Consider the following 26222-nt stretch of genomic DNA (forward strand, 5'->3'; position numbering starts at 1 on the left):
GGCACACGCTCACTTAGAGACTGAGGACCAATCCGAGGACTGTAGAACACCTCCCCACCACATCACTAATGGCCTATTCCCACAGTGCCTTGTACCCAGGACACCATCCTTGGCTGTCAATTACAAGGCAAGCTAAAAGGCAAAAACACAGTTTGAAGAGACAGAAGCATCAGAACCAGACTCAGATATGGCAGAGATGTTGGAATTACTGAACTGGGAATAACTATGATTAGCACGTTAAGGGCTCTAATGAACAAAGTGGAGGTCATGAAAGAACAGATGGGTAATCTAAGCAGAGATGGAATTTCTAAGAAAGAATAAAAAAGAAATGTTAAGATTAAAACCACTGTAGCAGAAATGAAGAACGGCTTTGATGGGCTCACTGGGAGACCGGACGTGGCTGAGGAAAGACTTCCTGAGCTTGAGGACATGTCAACAGAAAAGCTGCCAAAACTGAAAAGCAAAGGGAAGAAAGACAGAACGGAACAGAATATCCAAAAACTGTGGTACAACTACAAAAGGTGTAATATATGCATAATGGGAATAGCAGAAGGAGGAAAAAGGAACAGAAGAAACACCCGAAGCAATAACAACTGAGAATTTCCCCAAGTTAATGAGACACCAAACCAAAACCACAGTCCCAAGGAGCTCATAGAATAGGGAGGATAAACACCAAGAAGCATGTCAGACACGTGTAACTGAAAAAGAAGAGGTGCCAAGCAAGATAAATTAGAGCAAAAAACACTGGAAACGCATGAACACAAGTCAAGATCAAAAACAAAGGGAAAAATCGGAAAGCTACCAGGACATGGGACAATAAAAAAGGAGGCCACCTACAAAGAAACAAGAGTAAGCCTGACATTGTGGCTCCAGGAACGACACTACAGCAAGACGATGATGGAGTAATAATGCTAAAACGTTAAAAGAAAAAATGACAATTTTATATCCAACTATGTTAGCATTTAAATGCAAGAATGAAGTGAAGATCTTCTGAGGCATACTGGTTTAAAAATTAACCTCAGGGCTTCCCTGGTGGCGCAGTGGTTGAGAGTCCGCCTGCCGATGCAGGGGACACGGGTTCGTGCCCCGGTCCAGGAAGATCCCACATGCCGCAGAGCGGCTGGGCCCGTGAGCCATGGCTGCTGAGCCTGCGTGTCCGGAGCCTGTGCTCCACAACGGAAGAGGCCACAACAGTGAGAGGCCCACATACAGCAAAAAAAAAAAAAAAAAAAAAAATTAACCTCAAAAAGACTGTATTTTAAAGAACTATCAGAGGAAGTACTCTAGCAAGAAGTTAACCCAGAAGAAGCAATGGGAAGTGAGACTGAGTGAATACTTTAGTGAGATTTACTGGTACCTAAACAAGCAACACAAAAGAAAAAAGGCAAAGGAGAGCACGCAAAGGCATTTTTTTGTTTGCAGGGTGAAGAGCACATGATAATATTAAAAAATTAATAGAGAAAAATCAATACATGTCTTAAGTTAGGACCTATAAAAAGAATAAAAACAGAACATACAATTTTCTTTATAGAAAAGATTCAACATCAAATAGACTATTTTCTTTGACTAGACATAATATAATTTGACTAGAAATTTAATTTGACTAGATAATTTGACTAGAAATTAAATATAATTTGACTAGAAATTAAATCAATTACTAAAAGATACTGTAAAAATTCTCATGTATCTAAGAAAACTATGAGCTATTTACCACTAAATAACTCTTGGGTTAAAGAGGAAATGCTGAGAAAAATTACGAAACACAAAGTACTGACTGGATAAAAAAATCACATCATTTCAAAGGTCATGAGTCATGGCTAAAATATCATAGAGACAGTTATAGCTATGAATATATTGATCAGAAGACAAGAAAGAGAATGGATTGAACAAATGCATTTACGGCTGCTCCCCTATGTAACTGCATTAAAGTGATACTAAAATTCCAGGTTAAGATGGGGGATTAAACACAAACATCCAATTTTATTTCCTCCCAAAACCCAACTACAAGAAACAGACTTAAAAAGAAAAAAAAAAAGACGAGCAGGCAAGAACAAAAAGATCAGGAGGAAGAAACCAAAGTAACTGGGAAGCAGATGGACACAAAGTAGCAGATTTAAAGCCAAAATCCCAAGCTGGCTTTCAGTGAAGTGAGAACCGGCCCAACCTGTACTGCAGAATCCTCCTAAATTACGTAGGTGGCAGCACCAGGTTCCTCTGGAACTGGGAAAAACTAAGGAGCAGGTAAAAGCTGTGGGTGGAGCAGGAAGGCCCCAAACCTCCAACCCCTCTCCCACCCGCAGGGTGGCTGCCCTCCCACAGGAGTCTGGGGCCCAGATCTACAGAAGGCCTAACCAGGCTCCGGACGGGCAGCTCACGTGGCACTGAAGGGTGAGGCCTGCACCAGCTGAAGGCTGAGACCCCCCTCTCCCGGTGGCCACAAGGGTCCCGAGACTGAGGAGTCTTCTACAGGGACTCTGACTGGCCTAAGGGCCTAAAGGAAGTGATACTGGGGGTCCTTGGCAGAGGACTGACTGGCCTAGAATTCCCGGTTCAACCTAGCTTTCCCGAAGACTCTGAAAGCACTGCTCCACTGCCGGCTTCCTTCCAGTATTGCTGTTAAGCTGGCGCTCAGCTTTACCCAGCGCTAGCTGGGGATTCTGGTTCTAAATTCAAGGCCTTTCAGACACACAAGGTCTCAACGTTTACTTCCTGGGCAGCTTTCCTCTGGAAGCCACTAGGATGTGCTTCACTAAAGAAGGGAGTAAACCTATGAAAAGGTAAAGATGGGGAACAGGAAACAGGGGGTTCAATCCAGCAGAGGGGAAGATGGGGCTCCGGCGAGGGGAGATGCCAGGACCACGATGGCGGCCAGTACAGAGCAACAAGTGTGACTCAAGGGGCAGATATCCTGAGGCTACCGTCACTAAGCCTCTGCCCCACGGGACCATCTTGTAAACCTGAGGAGGCTTGTCCGTGCTTAGCTTGGTTCACAATGCATGTGAGGTTCCCCTGCTCCCTCCACGGGCTCCCTGGGTCAGTGGAGGACACTTACCCCACAGATAACCGCCCTGACCTCTGACAAGCTGGAGGGAAGCCAGATTTCCACACATTCCCTGGTACACACTGCAGCCCGCTGATGCTCAGACTCCCAGGACTCCTTAACGACCTTAGCCACCGACTTCCCCAGGAAGGGGTCACGTCACGGCAGCTGAAGCCAGAACACGACTGGACGAGTTTCCTGAGGCTCCCGTATCAACACTGCACAAACAGGGGGCCTTAAAAACAACAGAAATGTATGTATTCCTTCTCTCATCGTTCTGGAGGCCAGAAGCCAGCCATCAAGGTGCCAGCAGGGCCGTGGTCTCTCAGAAGCTCTGGGTGGCAATCTATTCCATGTCCTTCTCTTGGCTTCTGGCGTGGCTGGCAAGGCTTGCTGCCCCTTAGCTCTGCAGACACATCACTCTAAAAGCTGTAAAAGCTGCCTCAGTCATCACATGGCATGTCTCCTGTGTGTCTCTCCTCTTGTAAGGACAGAAGTCACACTGGGTTAAGGGCCCAACCTACTCCAGTGTGACCTCAGCTTAACTACTTATACCTACAAAGGCCCTATCTCCACATGAGGTCACATTCACTGGCATCAGGGGTCAGGACTTCAATATACACTTTTGGGGACACAATTCAATCTACATCAGTGACCCAAAAAGCCCGTAAAGCTTATCTTCTCCTGGAAGCCTTCATCTAATAGCAGCAATTTCCTTGCACAGCTCCATCTGTGCTTCCTACTTAGTTTGCAAAACAAATAAACAAACAAAAAAACAACTAAAAGTACATTGTTCAGGGATAAAGACGTTAAAAAGGCAGAGGAATGATTAACACTGAAAGTCAGAAAGTAGCTCCCTCTGGGGGGAGCAAGCAGTGCCCAGAAGGATCTTTAAAGTGTTTTTAATGCCCTGTGTCTTAACCCAGGAGCTAGATTCATAGTTATTTATCTTATTAACCTCTAAATTATATCCATATGTTCTATGTATTCTTCTATGGGTACGACGCATTTCACACTTTGAAAAATTACAATGCATTTCATACTTTTAAAAATTAAGTATAGGGATTAAAAAGACAAACCTATGAGCACAAAGAAGAGGTGAGCAGATGACAGCAATGAAAGCATATGAGTAACTGGCAAGTGACTAAGACCAGGAGAGCCAAAACCTAAGGCAGGCTAGACTCTGGCGGCTCCAAAGAGATTCTGAGGCAGCCAAGGGTGGAAGCTCTGTCCTGAAAACAGGGAAATTCAGGTGAAGTTTAACAATGGCGTGGTCAGCTCCTGGTCCTCCCTATGAGGCTTCTAGGATGTAGGCAGGCAGGTTACTACTTCCCAGGAAAGGAAAGCTGGGAAATAGGGAAATAAAGAAAATTAAGGGGATCCAGCTACAGCAAGGGTCTTTGGCAAACTACAGACCCCACAGGCCAAATCCAGCCTGCTTTTGTAAATACATGTTATTGGCATACAGCGACGCCCATTCATCACGTATCATGTACGCTGCTCTCACACTGCACAGCAGGGCTGGCCTGCAAAGCCACAGCTACTTACTATCTGACCCTTTACGGAAAAGGCTTGCAAATCTCTGGTCTAGAGTGTCCAATATCCAAACAAGAGGGGTGCTCTAAAGAGACAAACCAGAGAAAACAGAAGCTAGGAAATTCCAGAACTCAAGAAGGAGCGTTTCAGGGACTTCCCTGGTGGTCCAGTGGCTAAGACTCTGCACTCTCTATGCAGGGGGCCTGGGTTCAATCCCTGGTCAGGGAACTAGATCAAGCATATCATAACTAAAGATCCTGCATGTCGCAAAGAAGATCCCACGTGCCACAACTAAGACCCAATGCAGCCAAATAAATAAATAAATATTATTTAAAAAAAAAAAAAAAAAAGAAGGAGCATTTCAAATGGCAAGGCCCACAGATCAAAGGCCCAGCCCCAGGGAAGAAAAGCCCCACATGTGGAATCATCACTAGGTAATATCAGAACACTGGCAACAAAGACCGGACCCCACTAGTGTCCAAAGAAGCAGATAGGAAAATGTGCAAAGAGTCCAAACAGGCAATTCACAAACAACTAGGAAACACGAAAAATGTTTAACTTCACCTGTCATCAAAGAAATGTAAATAAAAAACAAGGCTTCATTTTACAGCCATCAGATTAGCAAAACCAGTTAAAGGATGGTTAGTAGCAAACTCCACCAAAGATACAGGAGAGAAGCCGCCTTGCTCCTGCCGTGGAAAGACGGATTCCAGCACTTCTGGGTGGAATCAACTGTTCCCGGGAGCGCTCACACACAGGCATCCTCCGGCCACGCTGACCCACACTAACCCCAGCTGCTCTTTCTGCAGGGTGTCACCTAACTACACAGATGTCCACATGATTTCACTCCTGCTCAGCTCAGTGTCCAGTATGCTGTATGTCCTCAACAAACCTGTCCATCAAAGCCACGACCCAAACCATGTACAGCCACCCTCAGGGACTAAGAGATACAAAGAAAACCTCTAGGTTCCTTCTGGAATCCCCAAAAGGAAAACAAAAATCCAAACTCAGATGTATGAAAGGATGTTCATATTGGACAAATAAAAAAAAATACAGCCCAGCCATTTTTGTACCTCTCTCCCTTGCTGTTTTCTTCCACATGCCGACGTGCTCCTTGGAGCTGTGGCCCCAGGAGCTGGAGAGCGAGGCCAACACTTACCTGGTACCGGTCAAGGATTCTGAAGTCCTGACAGGTCGTCCTATACATGGCTTGTCCAGTTGGAAGCCTGGAAACTCCTTCTTTGGCCCCATAAATCCCGTCCACTAACAGAAGCGCGGCATTCACAACCTGATCCAGGTCAAAGAGCGGCAGCCCCCGGTCCCTCTTCGCCTGCCGGACAATCAGCTTCCGCTTCAGCCGCCGGGCCTCCGGGGTCATGGCCACGGCCCCAGGACAGGCTTCCAGCCGCTTGAGGAGCAGCTTCTCCTCGTAGATGCTCACAGGGGTGAACCTGGGCCCTTTGGGCTTCCGGTCCTTCTCCAGCACGGGCTTCCTTTTCTCTCGAGCCCTTGTTTGCAAGGACGTGTTGGAGTCTGTGTCCTCGCTGTCGATGTCCATCCTGTCGGGCTTCTCCTCCTCACTCTCCACCTCCTGCTTGATCTGCTCAGGGGCTCTGACCTTCTTCCTGCCTCCAACCCCTGGCCCCGAGGCAGCCGAGCCGGGAGGGGGTGGGAGGTACTCCATCCCAGGGTCGATGACACCATCGCCTTCCATCTCATCATCATCTGCGCAGAGCAGAAAGCAGGAGGGGAATGCAGACCCACCGCCCACAGGGACAGCACACACACTGCCATCAGAGCCACACACAACCCAAGAGACCCGAGGACGGGCCGTCTTACCGTGAAACAAGGCTTGTGGCGGCATCACGTCTGGAATCAGATCGGCTTCTGAGAGCAGGCTGGGCGTGGCTGAGTGAGAGGCAGGGGTCCCAGGGGCAGAGAAATCCAGAGACGGGGAAGGAGATGGGCTTGTCAGCGGGGTGCGGTCGGAGGAGCTCAGGGACGAGAAGTCGATCACTTCTCCTTTTTCCAGAATCACATCCGGCCTACGTCCTCGGCTGATGAACTTCACAGGCGTCGAGGAGGTGCTGCGGTCAAGAAAGCCAGCCGCCTCTTTCTGGGCTCTCCGGATGTCCTTCGCTTCCTGAGTGCGAGACCTTTTCTCTTTCAATTCCATGGCTGATTCCACAGGATTCCGACTCACCCGCTTTCTAAGTCCCTCGACAGTAATGATGGGATCTAAAGTTGGTTTCGAGGCTGCTGGAAAAGAGTAAATATCTAAATTTTTTAATAGCTATTCAATGTTAGCTGCTTCTTCTACCTTACTGTGACTCCACTTCCATGTTTGAAAGAGATAAATGTTCAATGAATGCCCTAAACTAAGATTTAGATTTCTCTTAACCAGGAAAAAGGAATTATAATGCAAACATAAACACTTCTGCACCATCTTTCTCCTACTGGAATTGGTAAACGTTAAAAGTTTGATAATGCTCAGAGAGTGTAGGGGGAAAATGGATAGTTCATGCCTTTTTGATAGGGCATAAATTTGATTACAACTTTTTGGAGGGTAATTTGGCAATATGATTAAAATTCTGAATAAATATGCCCTTTGATACAGCAACCTATTTCCAGGAATTTATCACAAAAAACTGGCAAATGTGTGTAATTACAGTATTGTTTAAATACCAAAAAAGGACAGAAATAACCAAAATGTCCATCAACAGGATAAAGGTTTAATAAATTATCACATAGCCATTCAATGGAATGCAATGAAATAAAAGAAAATAGGGTAGATCTACATGTACTGTTATGGGAAGATGTCCAATGTATACTGGTAAGTGGGGAAAAAAATGGTGAACAAGTAATATAGTATGAAACAGTTTATGGGGGTTTTTTTAGTAAAAAAAAATGCTTCAATATGCAGAGAGGACTTCTGAAAGCTTCACAAGAGACAGCAGTGGCTCCGCTGGAGTGAATCTGCAGGCAGGGTGGGCATGTGGGGAACTTTCAGACTTTACACCTTCAATACTATGAGATTTGTTTCCAATTATATTTTGAAAACTTTAAAAGGTCATTAAAAATTTTTCAGATAAAAAAATCAGATCAATGTGTGATATAAGGAGCTACTGTTAATTTTTTACAAGTGTGAAAATGGCATTATGGTTAGGCTACAAAAGAGAGTCCTTATGGATAAGAGATAAATCATGAAATATTTAAGAAGGAAGTGCTGATGCCTGGAAGTTGCTTCTAAATAATCTGAGGGTGGGGATGTGTGGAGGGTTGAGAGAAAGGACCCAGGGGCCAAGATAAAATGAGATTGGGACGTCCCAGGTGGTCCAGTGGTTAAGAATCCGCCTCCCAATGCAGGGGACGAGGGTTTGATCCCTGGTTGGGGAACTAAGATCCCACATGCTGAGGGGGAACTAAGACCCGCAACTAAGACCCAACACAGCCTAATAAATAAATAAATATTTAAAACAAACAAACAAAAAAACAAAGATTGCCAGTGTTAACTGCTGAAGTAAAGACAAAGGTACCAGGGGATTCGCTATATTACTTCACATTTGTTTATTTAAAATTTTCCATACTAAAAAGATTAAAACCATAAATAAACAGATTGAAAATAGAGAACCTTTCAGATACTAAAGGAAATTTATTAAACTGGTAACTTGATTAGGCAGTTATAAAACATTTTTTGTATAATATTTATTTACGGCATAAAAAACTGTGTTAGAATAAAACTGTGGGGCAGAGCAGCTCCGGGGAGGCAAGGGCTCTGTGCCTGGTCAAAGCGGATTGTCTACAAGGGCACCTCTCAGCTCACGACAGTACCTTTCACTTTCAGAGTGGAGATGGACAGCTTCTCTCCCTCGGGTTTCAGGGTAGGGGGCCTGTTGTGGACGAGCTTCCACCATCCCGGTTCTCCAAATTCCTGAGCTCCTGAGCGGAAGTACATGGGGCTCCCCACGCTAAGGCAGCCCGCCACCGTGCTCCACCAGGTGGAGGTCTTTTTCCTGGAGAGTCCAAGAATTTAAAAATTATTGGCTTTTCAACTCTATCCTTACATAGACAGTGCAGTCTCTGCCTCCAAGTCTGATAGGCTATGGAACTTCCCCTCTTTGAAGGAACAGAGCACAATGGATAAGGGAGAGGCTCGGGGTTCTGCGTGGCTTCAAATCCCAGCTCCACCACCTTCTAGCTGCCTCAGTTTCTTCATCTTTAAAATTAGGATGATAGAATGTGCAAGACTGCTGTGGCGATTAAATGAAGTTAATTCAAACAAAGCTCATAAAACACTTCTTATCCATGATTATGGAGTTCTACAGGCTAATTTTACTTAACTTGAGCTGCTTTTATGTATGAGTTAAACACAACTCTCAGGAAAGAAAGCAGGAGAGTCATTAGCCCTGGTAAACAGTTCATTTTACCCATGGAGGAGGATGCATCCCTCAGTCTGCTACTTGCCTTCGCATAGTAGAGTAGGAAGAAAACTATATGGTATGTCCCACAAACACAGAGTTGAACCTTGGGGGAATTACCAACTCTGACCAAACCCCCCCAAAATACAGCAAGCATTTCAAAATAACTACACAACAGTGTATACAACAAAAATTTTAAATGATATGTAAAATGTCAACTATTCAGGTTCCTGTTAAAAGTGATTTTTAAGGAAACTGTTCTATTTCCACCTTGAAAACATAAATCAATGACCGGAAATCTTAAAGAACAGTTCTTCATAAGAAAGTCAGTCTAACAGATGAAAAATACTGCTAGGGAGGCAAGAGAAAGAAGTATCCTTAGGAACAGAGATGTACTAGAAAAATACAAACCAAAAGAACCCCACAAAAAAAAAAAAAACTTTATAAAGGCATGACCACATATCTGAGACAGGAGAATGACCCCCAGCATTGTGGGTCAGAGCAGAACAAGGTCTCACCTCGTTCTGACCTTTCCAGGCCCCCCTCCTGTTGCCCAGCGGTCTGACCAGAACGAACCCATCCCACTTGCTTTCTTACACTGCCCAACACTGTCCCACAGGCCCCTTGGGATCTGTTCACTTTTCTTCCCATTGTCCTATTTGGCTTTGAATCCCTCTGGTGAACTTTCCATTTCAGTTATTGTACTTTTCAGCTCCAGGACTTCTTATCTCTTTATTGATATTTCTGTTTTGTCCATACATCGCTTCCCTGATGTTCTCCACCTCTTCCTTTAGTTCTCTGGGCATCTCTAAGACAGCTCTTTAAAGTCTTTGTCCAGTAAGTCCACCATTAGGTCTTTTTCAGGGGCAATTTCTGTTAGTTTATTTTTTTCCTTTGAATGGGACATACTTTCCTTGTTCTTTGTATTCCTTGTGTTTTGTTGGACAGTGGACATTTGAATCTAATAATGTGTTAACTCTGGACACCAGACTCTCCTCCTTCCCCGGGGTTTACTGGTTTTTGACAGCTGCAGGCTGTCTCTGTGCCAAAGATCAGCTGGAGCAGAAACTCAAGGTCCTCTCAGTCCATGTCTAAGCCTGTGCCTCCCCCGGACATGCAGGGTGGCTAATTCCCCTGTATATGTGGGTGCTTTTGAATGTCTTAGTCTTCAACGTCTGGCTCCAAAAAGGGGACAAAGAGGAAAGTGAAAGTGGGGAGGTAGGTGCCAGCCCTATAAGTCCCTTTAAAGTCACCTCAGCCAGACGGGGAGGGGCTTGCAACAATGGAGGAGGTGCAACAACAAAGGCCACCCACGCCTTTATCAGCACCTCTGTGATCAGAAGCAGCAGTCAGTGATCAGCACAGATATGATATTTGGAGGACAGCATCCTTTGTGTCCACCCCGGATCCCATACTGTATGCAAGCTGCTCCAGGAATATGTGCATGGCCGTCTGCCACAGTTAAAACTGGCCAACGCTGATTGTAATTTATGGTCCAAGGCTTCCTCTGGAAGTTGCTAGCCTTCAGCTGACTCCAGAGTTCCAATAAAGTTACACTGGATTCTGCCAATGCAACTGCTACCTAGGAGGGCAGACAGATTTCTGGTGCTTCCCACTCTGCCATCTTCCCAGAACCCTCATCATACAGGCATAGCTCATGTTACTGCACTTCACAGATACTGTGTTTTTAAAAACTGAAGGTTTGTGGTAACCCTGAATCAAGCAAGTCCATCGGTGCCATTTTTCCAAAAACATCTGCTCACTTCATGTCTGTGTGTCATGTTTTAGATCTTGTAGTATTTCAAAGTTTTTCATTATTATTGTATTTGTTATGGTGATCTGTGATCGGTGACTTCTGATGTTACTCCTACAACTTGCTGAAGTTCAGACTATGGTTAGCATCTTTTAGCAATAAAGTATTTTTTTTCATTTATTTTTTATTTTTGGCTGAGTTGGGTCTTTGTTGCTGTGTGTGGGCTTTCTCTAGTTGCGGCGAGCGGGGTCTATTCTTTGTTGCAGTGCACGGGCTTCTCATTGCGGTGGCTTCTCTTGTTGCAGAGCACAGGCTCTAGGCATGCAGGCTTCAGTAGTTGCGGCTTGCGAGTTCTAGAGCACAGGCTCAGTAGTTGTGGTGCACAGCCTTAGTTGCTCCGCGGCATGTGGGATCTTCCCAGACCAGGGCTCAAACCCGTGTCCCCTGCATTGGCAGGCGAATTCTTAACCACTGAGCCACCAGGGAAGCCTAAGTATTTTATAATTAAGGTGTGTACACTGCTTTTTTAAAAATAATGCTATGCATACTTAACAGACTACAGCATAATGTGAACATAACTTTTATATGCAGTGGGAAATCAAAAATTCACGTGACTCACTTTATTGTGATATTTACTTTACAACAGCAGTCTGGAACTGAACCTGCAACATCTCTGAGACATGCCTGTATAATATTTTTAATTTTAAGTACTATGAATGTGTTTTATCATATTCCATCAAACATAAGGTCCACTGACTTTAAGACACACCGTTTTGTGTACAAGAAGGAAAACTAGCTATCAAGTAAGCTATGACACACCATCACTTCTAAGATGTAGCCAGCTGTCAGAGATGTCAAAGTGTGAAAAACTGTTTATCTTAAAATCAATGAAATATGGTAACAGAAAAAATATCCAAACTATTCTTCACTAATCAAAATTATAACTTTGGGAAAAATTCAAGGCCAGGACTGTAAAACCAGATTAAATGACCACATATAAAATAGCAATTAAACTGTAGTAATTAAGCTTTTGTGTACTTTTTAACTTGCTTCTACAATGGGTACATAAAGTTATTTAGGTTAGCCCTTAATAAACGTTTATACATTTAAACCTTAATAAAATATTAAGGACATATAAGATCTGAAAGAAAACGTATTCAAATTTAAAACTTCATTATACAGTACACTATTCTCTCAGATCCCATGGCAAATGAGAAATGGTTAACATTAAGAATTTTAAAGTATGCTCCATGGAGAGCAGACTGTAAATCTTTAGCAGCTATGAGAAATGTTTAATTGCGGAGGCAGTGAGTCTGTGTTTTCATACATGGACACATCTGAGCACTGGAGACCACCTCAGGTGAGTGGTTTCGGGGCTTTTCCAATCACTGATGCTTAAAGCAGAGTTCCCAAAGGGAAGGACAGCACTGAGGCAGGAAACTGAGTGCCAAGGAGTCACAGCGTAATTTTTAATTCTCTTTCACTCCTCTGGTTAGATCAAGGAGAAAATTAGTTGCTTTAAATTCTAACACACATAGTCTCCCTTTTTGATCAAGAAAGAGGCCTCACAAAAAACTCATACAGTTTAACATCAAAAAAATGAACAATCCGATTAAAACATGGGCAGAAGATCTGAAAAGACATTTTTCCAAATAAGACATACAGATGGCTAACAGGTACATGAAAAGATGCTCAGCATCACTAATCATCAGGGACATGCAAATCAAAATCACAATGAGCTATCACCTCACACCTGTGAGAATGGCTATGATTAAAAAGACAACAAATAACAAATATTGGTGAGGAGGTAGAGAAAAGGGAACCCTTGTGCACTACTGGTGGGAATGTAAATTGGTGCAGCCAATGCAAAACAGTATGGAGGGTCCTCAGAAAATTAAAAACAGAACTACCATATATGATCTAGCAATTCCACTCCTGGGTACTTACCCGAAGAAAACAAAACACTAATTTGAACAGATATATGCACCCCTATGTTCACTGCAGCATTATTTACAATAGCCAAGACATGGAAGCAACCCAAGTGCCCATCAATAGATAAAAGGATAAAGAAGATGTGAGGGGGAGACCTTCAAGGTGGTGGAGGAGTAAGACGTGGAGATCACCTTCCTCCCCACAAATACGTCAAAAAAAACAATTACATGTGGAACACCTCCTACAGAACACCAACTGAATGCTGGCATAAGACCTCAGACTTCCCAAAAGCCAAGAAAATCCCCACATACCTGGGTAGGGCAAAAGAAAAAAACAAGAGACAAAAGAATAGGGACAGGACCTTCGCCTCTGGGAGGGAGATGTGAAGGAGGAAAAGTTTCCACATACTAGGAAGCCCCTTCGCAGGCGGAGACTGCAGGTGGTGGAGGGGGGAAGCTTCGGAGCCACAGAGGAGAGCACAGCAACAGGGGTGCAGAGGGAAAAGCAGAGATTCCCACACAGAGGATCGGTGCCAACCAGCATTCACCAGCCTGAGACGCCTGTCTGCTCACCCATCAGGGCGGGTGGGAGCTGGGAGTTGAGGCTTGGGCTTTGGAGGTCAGACCTCAGGGAGAGGACTAGGGTTGGCTGCGTGAAGACAACCTGAAGGGGGCCAGTGCGCCACAGCTAGCCAGGAGGGAGACCAGGAAAAAGTCTGGACCTGCCGGAGAGGCAAGAGATCATAATTTCAGAGTACACAAGGAGAAGGGCTTCTTGCTCAGTGTGCCCACAGACAGCAGAGCACCACCCAAGCGAACTCCAGAGATGGGTGCAAGCCACAGCTATCATCTCGCACCCCAGAGACAGGCATGGACCACTACCGCTGCTGCCACTGCCACCAAGAATCCTGTGTGCGAGTGCAGGTCACTACCCACACACCCCCAGGAGTCTGTGCAGCACGCCACTGCCAGGGTCCTGTAATCCAGGGCCAACTTCCCTGGGAGAGCACACGGCATGCCTCAGGCTGTTGCAACATCATGCTGGTCTCTGCTGCCACAGGCACGTCCCATGTTCCAATTATGACTACTGTACCCCTCCCTCCCTCTCCCTGGCTTGAGTGAGCAAGAGAGCCCTAATCAGCTGCTACTTTAACACCCTCCCGTCTGGGCAGGGAACAGAGGCCTGAGGGCAGCCTACACGCAGAGGTGGGACCAAAACCAAAGCTGAACCCCAGGAGCTGTGCGAACAAAGAAGAGAAAGGGAAATTTCTCCATGCAACCTCAGGAGCAGTGGAGTAAATCCCCTCAATCGGCTTGATAAACGCTGCATCTGTGGAATACATGCATGAAGAGATAACAAATGTTCCCAAAACTGAGGCGGTGGACTTTGGGAGCTACTGCAGTCTTGGGGTTTGCTTTCTGCATTTGATTAGTTTTTGGTGTTCTGTTTCTCTTAGTTTAGATTTTAGTGCTTGTTTTCATTGGTGGGTTTATTGGTTTGGTTGCTATCTTCCTTTTTTTTTGTTCTCTCTTTGTGAGTATGTGTGTGTGTGTGTGTGTATATGTGTGTGTATGTTTCTTTGTGTGATTTTGTCTGTTATTTTTTATTTTTTGGCTGTGTTGGGTCTTTGTTGCTGTGTGCGGGCTTTCTCTAGTTGTGGTGAGCAGGGGCTACTCTTCATTGCAGTACATGGTGGCTTCTCTTATTGCAGAGCACAGGCTCTAAGGGCATGGGCTTCAGTAGCTGTTGGGCGTGAGCTCAGTAGTTGTGGCTTGTGGGTTCTAGAGCGCAGGCTCAGTACCTGTGGCGCACAGGCTTAGTTGCTCTGTGGCACGTGGGATCTTCCCAGACCAGGGATCGAACCCACGTCCCCTGTACTGGCAGGCAGATTCTTAACCACTGCACCACCAGGGAAGTCCCTTGTCTGTTTAGTTTTGCTTTTACCATTTGTTTGGGGGCTCTGTTTTTAATTTTTTTCTTTCTTCCTTTTCTTCTGTGCTGTGAAGCTGGCAGGGTCTTGGTGCTCCGGCCGGGTGTCAGGCCTGAGCCTGCGAGGTGGGAGAGCCAAGTCCAGGACACTGGACCACCAGAGGCCTCCTGGCCCCATGTAATATTAATTGGAGAGAGCTCTCCCAGAGATCTCTGTCTCAACACTAAGACTCAGCTCCAGTGCTGGATGCCCCATACTAAACAACTAGCAAGACAGGAACACAACCCCACCCATTAGCAGAGAGGCTGCCTAAAGTCATACTAAGTTCATAGACACCCCAAAACACACCACCGGATGAGGCCCTGCCCAAAGAGCAACAAGATCCAGCCCCACCCACCAGAACACAGGCACCAGTCCTGCCCCACCAGGAAGCATACCCAAGCCATTGAACCAACCTCACCCACTGGGGGCAGACGCCAGAAATAAGACGAACTACGAACCTGCAGCCTGCAAATAGGAGACCCCAAACACAGTAAGTTAAACAAAATGAGAGAACAGAGAAATATGCAGCAGATGAGGGAGCAAGGTAAAAACCCACCAGACCTAACAAATGAAGAGGAAATAGGCAGTCTACCTGAAAAAGAATTCAGAGTAATGATAGTAAAGATGATCCAAAATCTCGGAAATCGAATGGAGAAAATTCAAGAAACCTTTAACAAGGATCTAGAAGAACTAAAGAGCAAACAAACAATAATGAACAACACAATAAATGAAATTAAAAATTCTCTAGAAGGAATCAATAGCAGAAAAACTGAAGCAGAAGAATGGAGAATAATGGAAATAACTGCCACAGAGCAGAATAAAGAAAAAAGAATGAAAAGAATTGAGAACAGTCTCAGAGCCCTTTAGGAAAACATTAAATGCACCAACATTCGAATTATAGAGGTCCCAGAAGAAGAAGAGAAAAAGAAAGAGTCTGAGAAAACATCTGAAGAGATTATAGTCGAAAACTTCCCTTACGTGGCAAAGGAAATAGTCACTCAAATCCAAGAAGCGCAGAGTCCCATACAGGATAAGTCCAAGGAGAAACACGCCAAAAGACACATTAATCAAACTATCAAAAATTAAATGAAAAGAAAAAATATTAAAAGCAGCAAGGGAAAAGCAACAAATAACATACAAGGGAATCCCCATAAGGTTAACAGCTGATCTTTCGGCAGAAACTCTGCAAGCCAGAAGGGAGTGGCAGGACGTATTTAAAGTGATGAAAAGGAAAAACCTACAACCAAGATTACTGTACCCAGCAAGGATCTCATTCAGATTCGACACACAAATTAAAACTTTTTTTTTTTTTTTGCGGTACGCGGGCCTCTCACTGTTGTGGCCTCTCCCGTTGCAGAGCACAGGCTCCGGACACTCAGGCTCAGCGGCCATGGCTCACGGGCCCAGCTGCTCCGTGGCATGTGGGGTCTTCCCGGACCGGGGCGCGAACCTGTGTCCCCTGCACCGGCAGGCGGATTCCCAACCGCTGCGCCACCAGGGAAGCCCCAAATTAAAACTTTGAAGACAAGCATAAGTTAAGAGAATTCAGCACCACCAAACCAGTTTTACAACAAAAGCTAAAGGAACTTCTCTAGGCAGGAAACACAAGAGAAGGAAAAGACCTACAAAAACAAACCCAAAACAATTAAAAAAATGGTAATGGGAACATACATATCGATAATTACCTTAAATGTAAATGGATTAAATGCTCCAACCAAAAGACACAGATTGGCTGAATGGATACAAAAACAAGACCCGTATAGATGCTGCCTACAAGAGACCCACTTCAGACCTAGGGACACGTACAGACTGAAAATGAGGGGACAGAAAAAGATATTCCATGCAAATGGAAATCAAAAGGAAGCTGGAGTGGGCTTCCCTAGTGGCGCAGCAGTTGAGAGTCCGCCTGCCGATGCAGGGGACATGGGTTCGTGCCCCGGTCCGGGAAGATCCTACATGCCGCAGAGCGGTTGGGCCCATGAGCCATGGCCGCTGAGCCTGCGTGTCCAGAGCCTGTGCTCTGCAATGGGAGAGGCCACAGCAGTGAGAGGCCCGCCTACTGCAAAAAAAAAAAAAGAAAGCTGGAGTAGCATTACTCACATCAGAAAAAACAGACTTTAAAATAAAGATACAAAGAAGGACACTACATAATGATCAAGGGATCAATCCAAGAAGAAGATATAACAATTGTAAATATTTATGCACCCAGCATAGGAGCACCTCAATACATAAGGCAAATGCTAACAGCCATAAAAAGGGAAATCGACAGTAACACAATAATAGTAGGGGCCTTTAACACCCCACTTTCACGAATGGACAGATCATCCAAAATGAAAATAAATAAGGAAACACAAGCTTTAAATGACACATCAGACCAGATAGTTTTAATTGTTATTTATAGGACATTCCACCCAAAAACAGAATACACTTTCTTCTCAAGTGCACATGAAACATTCTCCAGGATAGATCATATCTTGGGTCACGAATCAAGCCTCAGTAAATTTAAGAAAACTGAAATTGTATCAAGTATCTTTTCCAACCACAACATTATGAGACTAGATATCAATTACAGGAAAAAGAACTGTAAAAAATACAAACACATGGAGGCTAAACAATACACTACTAAATAACCAAGAATCACTGAAGAAATCAAAGAGGAAGTTTAAAAATACCTAGAAACAAATGACAATGAAAATACGATGACCCAAAACCTATGGGATGCAGCAAAAGCAGTTCTAAGAGGGAAGTTTATAGCAATACAATCCTACCTGAAGAAACAAGAAAACTCTCAAATAAACAACCTAAACTTACTCCTAAAGCAATAAGAGAAAGAACAAAAAAACCCCAAAGTTAGCAGAAGGAAAGAAATCATAAAGATCAGATCAGAAATAAATGAAAAAGAAATGAAGGAAACAATAGCAAAGATCAATAAAACTAAAAGCTGGTTATTTGAGAAAATAAACAAAATATTGATAAACCATTAGCCAGACTCATCAAGAAAAAAAGGGAGAAGACGCAAATTAACAGAATTAGAATGAAAAAGGAGAAGTAACAACTGACACTGCAGAAATACAAAGGATCATGAGAGACTACCACAAGCAACTATATGCCAATAACATGGACAACCAGGAAGAAATGGACAAATTCTTAGAAAAGTACAACCTTCCAAGACTGAACCAGGAAGAAATAGAAAATATGAACAGACCAATCACAAGCACTGAAATTGGGATTAAATTGGGATTAAAAATCTTCCAACAAACAAAAGTCCAGGACCAGACGGCTTCACAGGCTAATTCTATCAAACATTTAAAGAAGAGCTAACACCTACCCTTCTCAAACTCTTCCAAAATATAGCAGAGGGAGTAACACTCCCAAACTCATTCTACTAGGCCACCATCACCCTGATACCAAAACCAGACAAAGATATCACAAAAAAAGAAAACTACGGGCCAATATCACTGATGAACATAGATACAAAGCTCCTCAACAAAATACTAGCAAACAGAATCCAACAGCACATTAAAAGGATCATATAGCATGATCAAGTGGGGTTTATCCCAGGAATGCAAGAATTCTTCAATATACACAAATCAAACAATGTGATACACCACATTAACATACTGAAGGAGAAAAACCATATGATCATCTCAATAGATGCAGAAAAAGCTTTCGACAAAATTCAACATCCATTTATGATAAAAACTCTCCAGACAGTGGGCACAGAGGGAACCTATCTCAACATAATAAAGGCCATATATGACAGACCCACAGCCAACATCGTTCTCAATGGTGAAAAACTGAAACCATTTCCTCTGAGATCAGGAACAAGACAAGGATGTCCATTCTCATCACTATTACTCAACATAGTTTTGGAAATTTTAGCCACGGCAATCAGAGAAGAAAAAGAAATAAAAGGAATACAAATTGGAAAAGAAGTAAAACTGTCACTGTTTGTAGATAACATGATACTATACATAAAGAATCCTAAAGATGCTACCAGAAAACTACTACAGCTAATCAATGAATCTGGTAAAGTAGCAGGATACAAAATTAATGCACAGAAATCTCTCACATTCCTATACAATAACATTGAAAAATTTGAGAGAGAAATTAAGGAAACACTCCCACTTACCATTGCAACAAAAAGAATAAAATACCTAGGAATAAACCTACCTAAGAAGAAAGGCCTATATGCAGAAAACTATAAGACACTGATAAAAGAAATCAAAGACAATACAAACAGATGGAGAGATATACCATGTTCTTGGATTGGAAGAATCAACGCTGTGAAAATGACTATACGGCCCAAAGCAATCTACAGATTCAATGCAATCCCTATCAAACTACCAATGGTATTTTTCACAGAACTAGAACAAAAAAATTTTACAATTTGTATGGAAATACAAAAGACCCCAAATGGCCAAAGCAATCTTGAGAAAGAAAAACAGAGCTGGAGGAATCAGCCTCCCTGACTTCAGACTATACTACAAAGCTACAGTAATCAAGACAGTATGGTACTGGCACAAAAACAGAAATATAGATCAATGGAACAAGACAGAAAGCCCAAAGATACACCCACGCACCTATGGTCATCTTATCTTTGATAAAGGAGGCAAAAACATACAATGGCGAAAAGACAGCCTCTTCAGTAAATGGTGCTTGGAAAACTGGACAGCTACATGTAAAAGAATGAAATTAGAACACTTCCTAACACCATACACAAAAATAAACTCAAAATGAATTAAAGACCGAAATGTACGGCCAGACAGTAAAAAACTCTTAGAAGGGGACTTCCCTGGTGGCACAGTTGTTAAGAATCTGCCTGCCAATGCAGGAGACACGGGTTCGAGCCCTGGTCAGGCAAGATCCCACATGCCATGGAGCAACTAAGCCCGTGTGCCACAACTACTGAGCCTGCGCTCTACAGCCCGCGAGCCACAACTACTGAAACCCACACACCCTAGAGCCCATGCTCAACAAGAGAAGCCACTGAAATGAGAAGCCCGTGCACTGCAATGAAGCGTAGCCCCCTCTCACTGCAACCAGAGAAAGCCCACATGCAGTAACAAAGACCCAACACAGCCAAAAATAAATTAATTAATTAATTTAAAAAAAACTCTTAGAGGAAAACATAGGAAGAACACTCTTTGACATAAATCACAGCAAGATCCTTTTTGACCCACCTCCTAGAGAAATAGAAATAAAAACAAACAAATGGGACCTAATGAAACTTAAAAGCTTTTGCACAGCAAAGGAAACCATAAACAAAACCAAAAGACAACCCTCAGAATGGGAGAAAATATTTGCAAACGAAGCAACTGACAAAGGATTAACCTCCAAAATATACAAGCAGCTCATGCAAGTCAATATCAAAAAAACAAACAACCCAATCCAAAAATAGGCAGAAGATCTAAACAGACATTTCTCCAAAGAAGATATAGATTGCCAACAAACACATGAAAGGATGCTCAACATCACTAATCATTAGAGAAATGCAAATCAAAACTACAATGAGGTATCACCTCACACCAGTCAGAATGGCCATCACCAAAAAATCTACAAACAATAAATGCTGGAGAGGGTGCGGAGGAAATGGAACCCTCTTGCACTGTTGGTGGGAATGTAAATTGATACAACCACTACGGAGAACAGTATGGAAGTTCCTTAAAAAACTAAAAGTAGAACTACTATTTGACCCAGCAATCCTACTACTGGGCATATACCCTGAGAAAACCATAATTCAAAAAGAGTCATGTACCACAATGTTCACTGCAGCACTATTTACAGTAGCCAGGATATGGAAGCAACCTAAATGTCCACTGACAGATAAATGGATAAAGAAGATGTGGCACAGATATACAATGGAATATTACTCAGCCATAAGAAGAAATGAAACTGAGTTATTTGTAGTGAGGTAGACGGACCTAGAGTCTGTCATACAGAGTGAAGTAAGTCAGATAGAGAAAAACAAATACTGTATGCTAACACATATATATGGAATCCAAAAAAAAAAAAAAGGTTCTGATGAACCTAGAGGCAGGACAGGAATAAAGACGCAGACGTAGAGAATGGACTTGAGGACACGGGGAGTGGGAACGGGAAGCTGGGATGAAGTGAGAGAGTAGCACTGACATATATACACTCTCAAATGTAAAATAGATAGCTAGCAGGAAGCAGCTGCATAGCACAGGGAGATCAGCTCAGTGCTTTGTGACCACCTAGAGGGGTGGGAGGGAGACGCAAGAGGGAGGGGATATGGGGATATATGTATACATATAGCTGATTCACTTTGTTATAGAGCTGAAACTTACATAACATTGTAAAGCAATAATACTCCAATAAAGATGTGAAAAAAAAAGATGTGATACACACACATACACAATTGGATATTATTCAGCTATAAAAAAGAATGAAATCTTGCCATCTGTGACAACATGTATGGACCTAGAGGGTATTATGCTAAGGGTATTATGTGAAATAAGTCAGAGAAAGACAAATACTGTACGATTTCAGTTATGTGGAAGCCGAAAAAAAAACAAATGAAGAAACATAACAAAACAGCAACAGTCACAGATACAGAGAACAAACAGGTGCTTGCAAGAGGGGAGGAGAGTGGGGAGAGGGTAGAAATAGGTGAGGGAAATTAAGAAGTACAAACTTCCAGTTGCAAAATAAATAAGTCACAGGTACAAAATGTATAATGTAGGAAAAACAAGTCAATAACTATGTAGTATCTTTGTATGGTAACGTATGGTAACTAGACGTACCATGGTGATCATTTTGAAACATGGAAATACTGAATCACTATGTTGTGTAACAGGAACAAATGTAGGTTGTAGATCAATTATACTTCAAAAACAAACTCATAGAAAAAGACATCAGATTTTCCAGAGATGGGGGGATAAACGTCCCATTGTAAGATAAATAAGTACTAGGGATGCACTGTACAACGTGATAAATATAATTAACACTGCTGAATGTTATACAGGAAAGCTGTCGAGAGTAAATCCTAAGAGGTCTTATCACAGGAAAAGAATTTTTTTCTACTTATTTAATTTTATATCTATATGAGATGATGGATGTTCATTAAACTTCGTGGTCATCATTTCATGATGTATGTAAGTCAAATCATTATGCTGTACACCTTAAACTCATACAAGTGCTGTATGTCAATTACATATCAATACACCTGGATGAAAACAATATATAGATGGTATCATATGATTAAAAAAAGAAAGAGTGTTTCAGATTGCCTTTACAGGTCATGGGATCTAGCTACAAGTCAATAGCATTGCTTTATTTTTAGTGCACTTATTTTTACAGTTTCATTCTATTTATGTAAGTGATATAGGTTTTCCACTTACCATGGTGGTATGACGTTTCTTTTTTTTCAGTGACTTGATTTAAATAAGTAAACGATAATTCAAGTGATACACTAATATGGCCAAAACCCACTAGTTTAATGGTTAAATTACAAGAAGCTGGAGAGTAATTAATGTCTTTCAGTAGAAGTATTGAAAAGAAAACGAGCCTCAGCTGATGCCTCTCAGAACACGCTCTAGAAATGAACAAATGAAACTGAACACCTGCTGCTAAAATATGCCAACTTCCTTAAAACAGGCAATTTAAATCCAACTTCTTCCAGAAGACAATCCACCAGGCAGAACAGCACTGAAAGATCATGAAAACGTTCCAAGAGCTAATTTTATCAGTTTTTTTCCCTTCCTTGTCCCTTATAAATGGGGTGTATTAAGTTCCATAAATAGAGCTAAGTCATTAAACTAAGACAACAGATTTCCTTTCAAGAAAAAGAACCAGTTATGCTGTCAATTCTTTTCTTAGTTCTATTTTTCAATTCTATTTTTCCCTCACAGCAGCCTGCAGAAGGTCACCCCTCCATGATTCCTCAGCAACTTTGGCAGAGCTGTGACTTTTCAGCACCCGAGAAAACGGGCTGCAAGGAGTTCCGAGTGAGGACAAGCACAAACTCCCTGCTCTGACCTTTATCATGTCCACACCGACCCAATTATGCAAGATTTATGAATCTCACACAGGACTTCAGAAGGCAACTAACAATCAGAATTTCAAACACCACTTCCCTAGTGGTCCAGTGGTTAAAACTCCATGCTCCCAATGCAGGGGGCCCGGGTTCAATCCCTGGTCAGGGAACTAGATCCCACATACCACAACTAAGAGCCCGCATGCCGCAACTAAGATCCAGCACAGCCAAATAAATAAATACATTTTTTTTTTTTTAAAGAAAGAATCTCAAACAATCCGCCAATGCAACTGCAAACTTGCTAACCTCTAACAGCAATAAAAATCTTGCTAGATGCACATGGACCCTTAGTTAAAACATCTGGTGTGTATGTCTGTGCCCCGGCACCCCTAAGTCTGATGAACCAAGGAGGGGTCACAGAGAAGCACTCAGCAGCAAATTCAAAGCATCACGATGAAAAGAGTATCAAAGGAATAAACCATATGCGTGTTAATGTGCCCAGACTTGGCCAAGCACTGTGAATACCAAACAGTATACAATGATTTCTACCTCGCAGAGTTAATAAACACAAATACTAATAATTAACCAAGAGCAACTTAAATGAGTGCAGTCAATAACTGCCATCATTTCTCGTCTTCTGACCTCCTACAAGGCACTGATTTTAAAGGACATAATATTCCTCTATCCTCAAATTAGTCACCTAACCAACTATTAAACTGCCTCATTTAATGGAAGTCTCTATTTTTTAACATTCTAAGACTCTGTTCAACTGTCTTCCTGCTCAGTAGAAACCAACAGTTTCCTCCGAAAGTAGGATAGGAAGTATGGAAAACTACCCTTGTCATTATGTAAACTTCTACTTCGATTTTTAACTTAAAGTAACAACATTTTCTGGATTAAAAAATTCTCAGTAACTGCCACAAGTAATTACTCTAATTCTCTAAAGGCCAGCATTAGGCTGTCTCAAGTCTCATATACTTTATTCTTTACATCTTCATTCAAGTATAAGATTTTTAAAAAATCACATTACCTATTCCCAAGCAAAAAAGTCCAATGTTTCTCAATGAAAGCGCAGATGTCTTCTTTCCACCGGAAATAGCCCTGACGCCCACTACCTTCCAGGGACAAGTTGTACATCGCCAGCATGACCACCTGAAACAGAAGCAGAATAGGCTGGGAGAAAAGCACAGACAGGGATGGTAAACTTCAGGGGGGAACGTGTGTTGTTTTATACTCTGAGTATGAATAGAGGGGGGAAAAGGAAGGATAATATCTTGGAATATTCTCAGGATAGAATTCTACTTCCTTTTTTGCTTTCCGCAGATGAGCATCACTGTTCCCCTTAATCACGTGCACTTGTTCCTCCCATGTTACATGTGCAAGGCTGCTGTGTGGCTGAACTGGTGAAGAGTAACTACTGCCCTAAGCAGCCCCCATCCCAGTTCCCCTCCACCACTCAAAGGCAGCGCTAAACACCGTGTTAACCAATGGCAGCAGGAGGCCACAGGGCCTGCTCCAGCCGGCATTTCTGACGGACAGTGCTGACCTTTGCTAAACATTCCAAGCATCACCCCTGCACATATACTCTTCTAAGCTCTTCAGAGGGCAGAAACAATAGACTCTCAGAATTTCAGAGCTGAAGTTAACGTGAGGTACCATCCACTCTGGGTTTAGCCTTTCTCAGCTGTGGAAACTGTTCCTGAGATGAAATCAGAATAGACAAGGGGCAGGGACCTGAAAGGCCTGGCTGCCTGGCCCATCCTCAGAGAGGAGGACACCCCCAGCTCCACATCTAATCCAACTTTGTATTTAACAGATAATGAATTCACAGCCCCAAATGGGAAAGTACTTTGCAGAAATATGAATAACACAGTCTCACTGTAAAAGACTTCACTAAAAGAGAAAAGAGCAAAGAAGGAAGTAAAAATCATTTTAAATCCACCATCAAGAAATAATCCTTTTTAACATTTTCAGTGATTATCCTATTAGACATTTCTCTTCGCATCTAAACGCAATTTTGTAATCATAAATGGACAAGAAACTACACATGCTATTTAAAACCATGTTTTCAACCTAATAAAAGTAATGATTAATTTTGGGCCAGCGCAATTGAAAAGGGGGCAGAACCTACAAAGAGAATCCTTCCACAACTCTTCTTTCCATGAGGAGTAGCCCAAGGCTGTACAGGGTCTAACAGACTGCAGTTCACGTTCCCCGACATCGATGTTCACAGCCCCAAATCCCGATGGCCCAACAGGGAGACCTACAACCACACCCTCAAAGGGGCCTAGTGATTCTGATGCTCCTACCAAGTCTCAACTTCCCCCATCCTTAAACTTGTAAAATTTGCAGCCAGTCTGCCAATTAACCCCATGAACAGACTTTTCAAATCGTTCCACTCATTTTTGCATCAGGTCTGCATCAGCCAACAAACCTCTCCCTTTAAAGTTACTGTTCACAGGGAGTCGTTGTTTAATAGACACAGGATTTCACTTTGGGGAGATGAGCACTTTCTGGAGATGATGGTGGTGATGGTTGCAAAACAATGTGAATGTGCTTAATGCCACTGAACTGTATGCTTAAAGACGGTGGAAAGGGTAAGCTTTGTTATGTATATATACATTTTTATAAATTTATTTCTTTTTGGCTGCGTTGTGTCTTTGTTGCTGTGCACAGGCTTCCTCTAGTTGCCACAAGTGGGAGCTACTCTTCGCTGAGGTGCGTGGGCTTCTCATTGTGGTGGCTTCTCTTGCTGAAGAGCACGGGCTCTAGGCGTGCGGGCTTCAGTAGTTGTAGCACATGGGCTCAGTAGTAGTGGCTCGCGGGCTCTATAGCGCAGGCTCAGTAGTTGTGATAGGCTTAGCTGCTCCGCAGCATGTGGGATCTTCCCAGACCAGGGCTCAAACCCATGTCCCCTGCATTGGCAGGCGGATTCTTAACCACTGCGCCACCAGGGAAGCCCTGTTACATATATTTTACTACAATTTAAGAACGCTTTTGCTCAAGAAATACCTTAAGAAAAGGATGGAATGAGCTCTTCTGCCCACTCAGACTCCTAGAGTAACTTGGAAACGTGTATTCACTGTTAATCTCTGTGGTACAGACACAAGTGTGTTATTTCATTTCCAGTACTTTTTTTTGGAAACATTTCATGACTTTAGAAAGTTAAAATTCACATACTTACTTGCAAATAACTTTTCCTATTATCACCATATTTACTGAGCAAACTAAAAATCCAATCATGAAGGACATGGTTTTCCCCCTTCTGGAATTTGTAATCTTAAAGAACGAATCCCAGTTGCGTTTCTGCTCTTACACCACCAGCCCAAGCTCATAGTAACAGGCTGGCCCTGGGAACCAGCACAGCTCCAAGGCCTTGCTCAGGCTGGCACAGCCCGGCAGGCACCTCCCAAGTATCTGCTGAAGAGCATGTAGAAAGATAATGAGCTTGTCTAGGACAAGAACGTAACAACTACCCTACTTGATAGCTTCCCTACTTTTCAGACTGTTGTTCACACATCACCGAGGAGGAGGACACAGAAAGTGTGTGGAAGGGGCCTTTTAGTCACCCC

At 43.0% G+C, this 26222-nt stretch overlaps 1 protein-coding gene across 6 annotated transcripts in view; it reads right to left on the bottom strand.

Moving 5' to 3' along the window:
• The window catches only part of KAT14 (lysine acetyltransferase 14), a 65941-nt gene that overhangs the window by 34870 nt on the left and 4849 nt on the right, over positions 1 to 26222 (bottom strand). For 3 of the 6 annotated variants that reach the window (XM_079944175.1, XM_079944173.1, XM_079944171.1), the window contains exons 3-6: positions 23681 to 23802; positions 8408 to 8589; positions 6416 to 6835; positions 5736 to 6301 (exon numbers count right to left, since the gene is read on the bottom strand). In XM_079944175.1, the coding sequence (XP_079800301.1) occupies positions 5736 to 6301; positions 6416 to 6835; positions 8408 to 8589; positions 23681 to 23802 (1290 nt within the window). Of the gene's footprint in view, positions 1 to 5735; positions 6302 to 6415; positions 6836 to 8407; positions 8590 to 23680; positions 23803 to 25662; positions 25743 to 26222 lie in introns of all 6 variants that reach the window. The other 3 variants (XM_079944174.1, XM_079944172.1, XM_079944176.1) reach the window with 2 other exon arrangements.

Source organism: Stenella coeruleoalba (genome assembly GCF_951394435.1).
Source record: "Stenella coeruleoalba genome assembly, chromosome: 15".
NCBI lineage: Eukaryota > Metazoa > Chordata > Mammalia > Artiodactyla > Delphinidae > Stenella > Stenella coeruleoalba.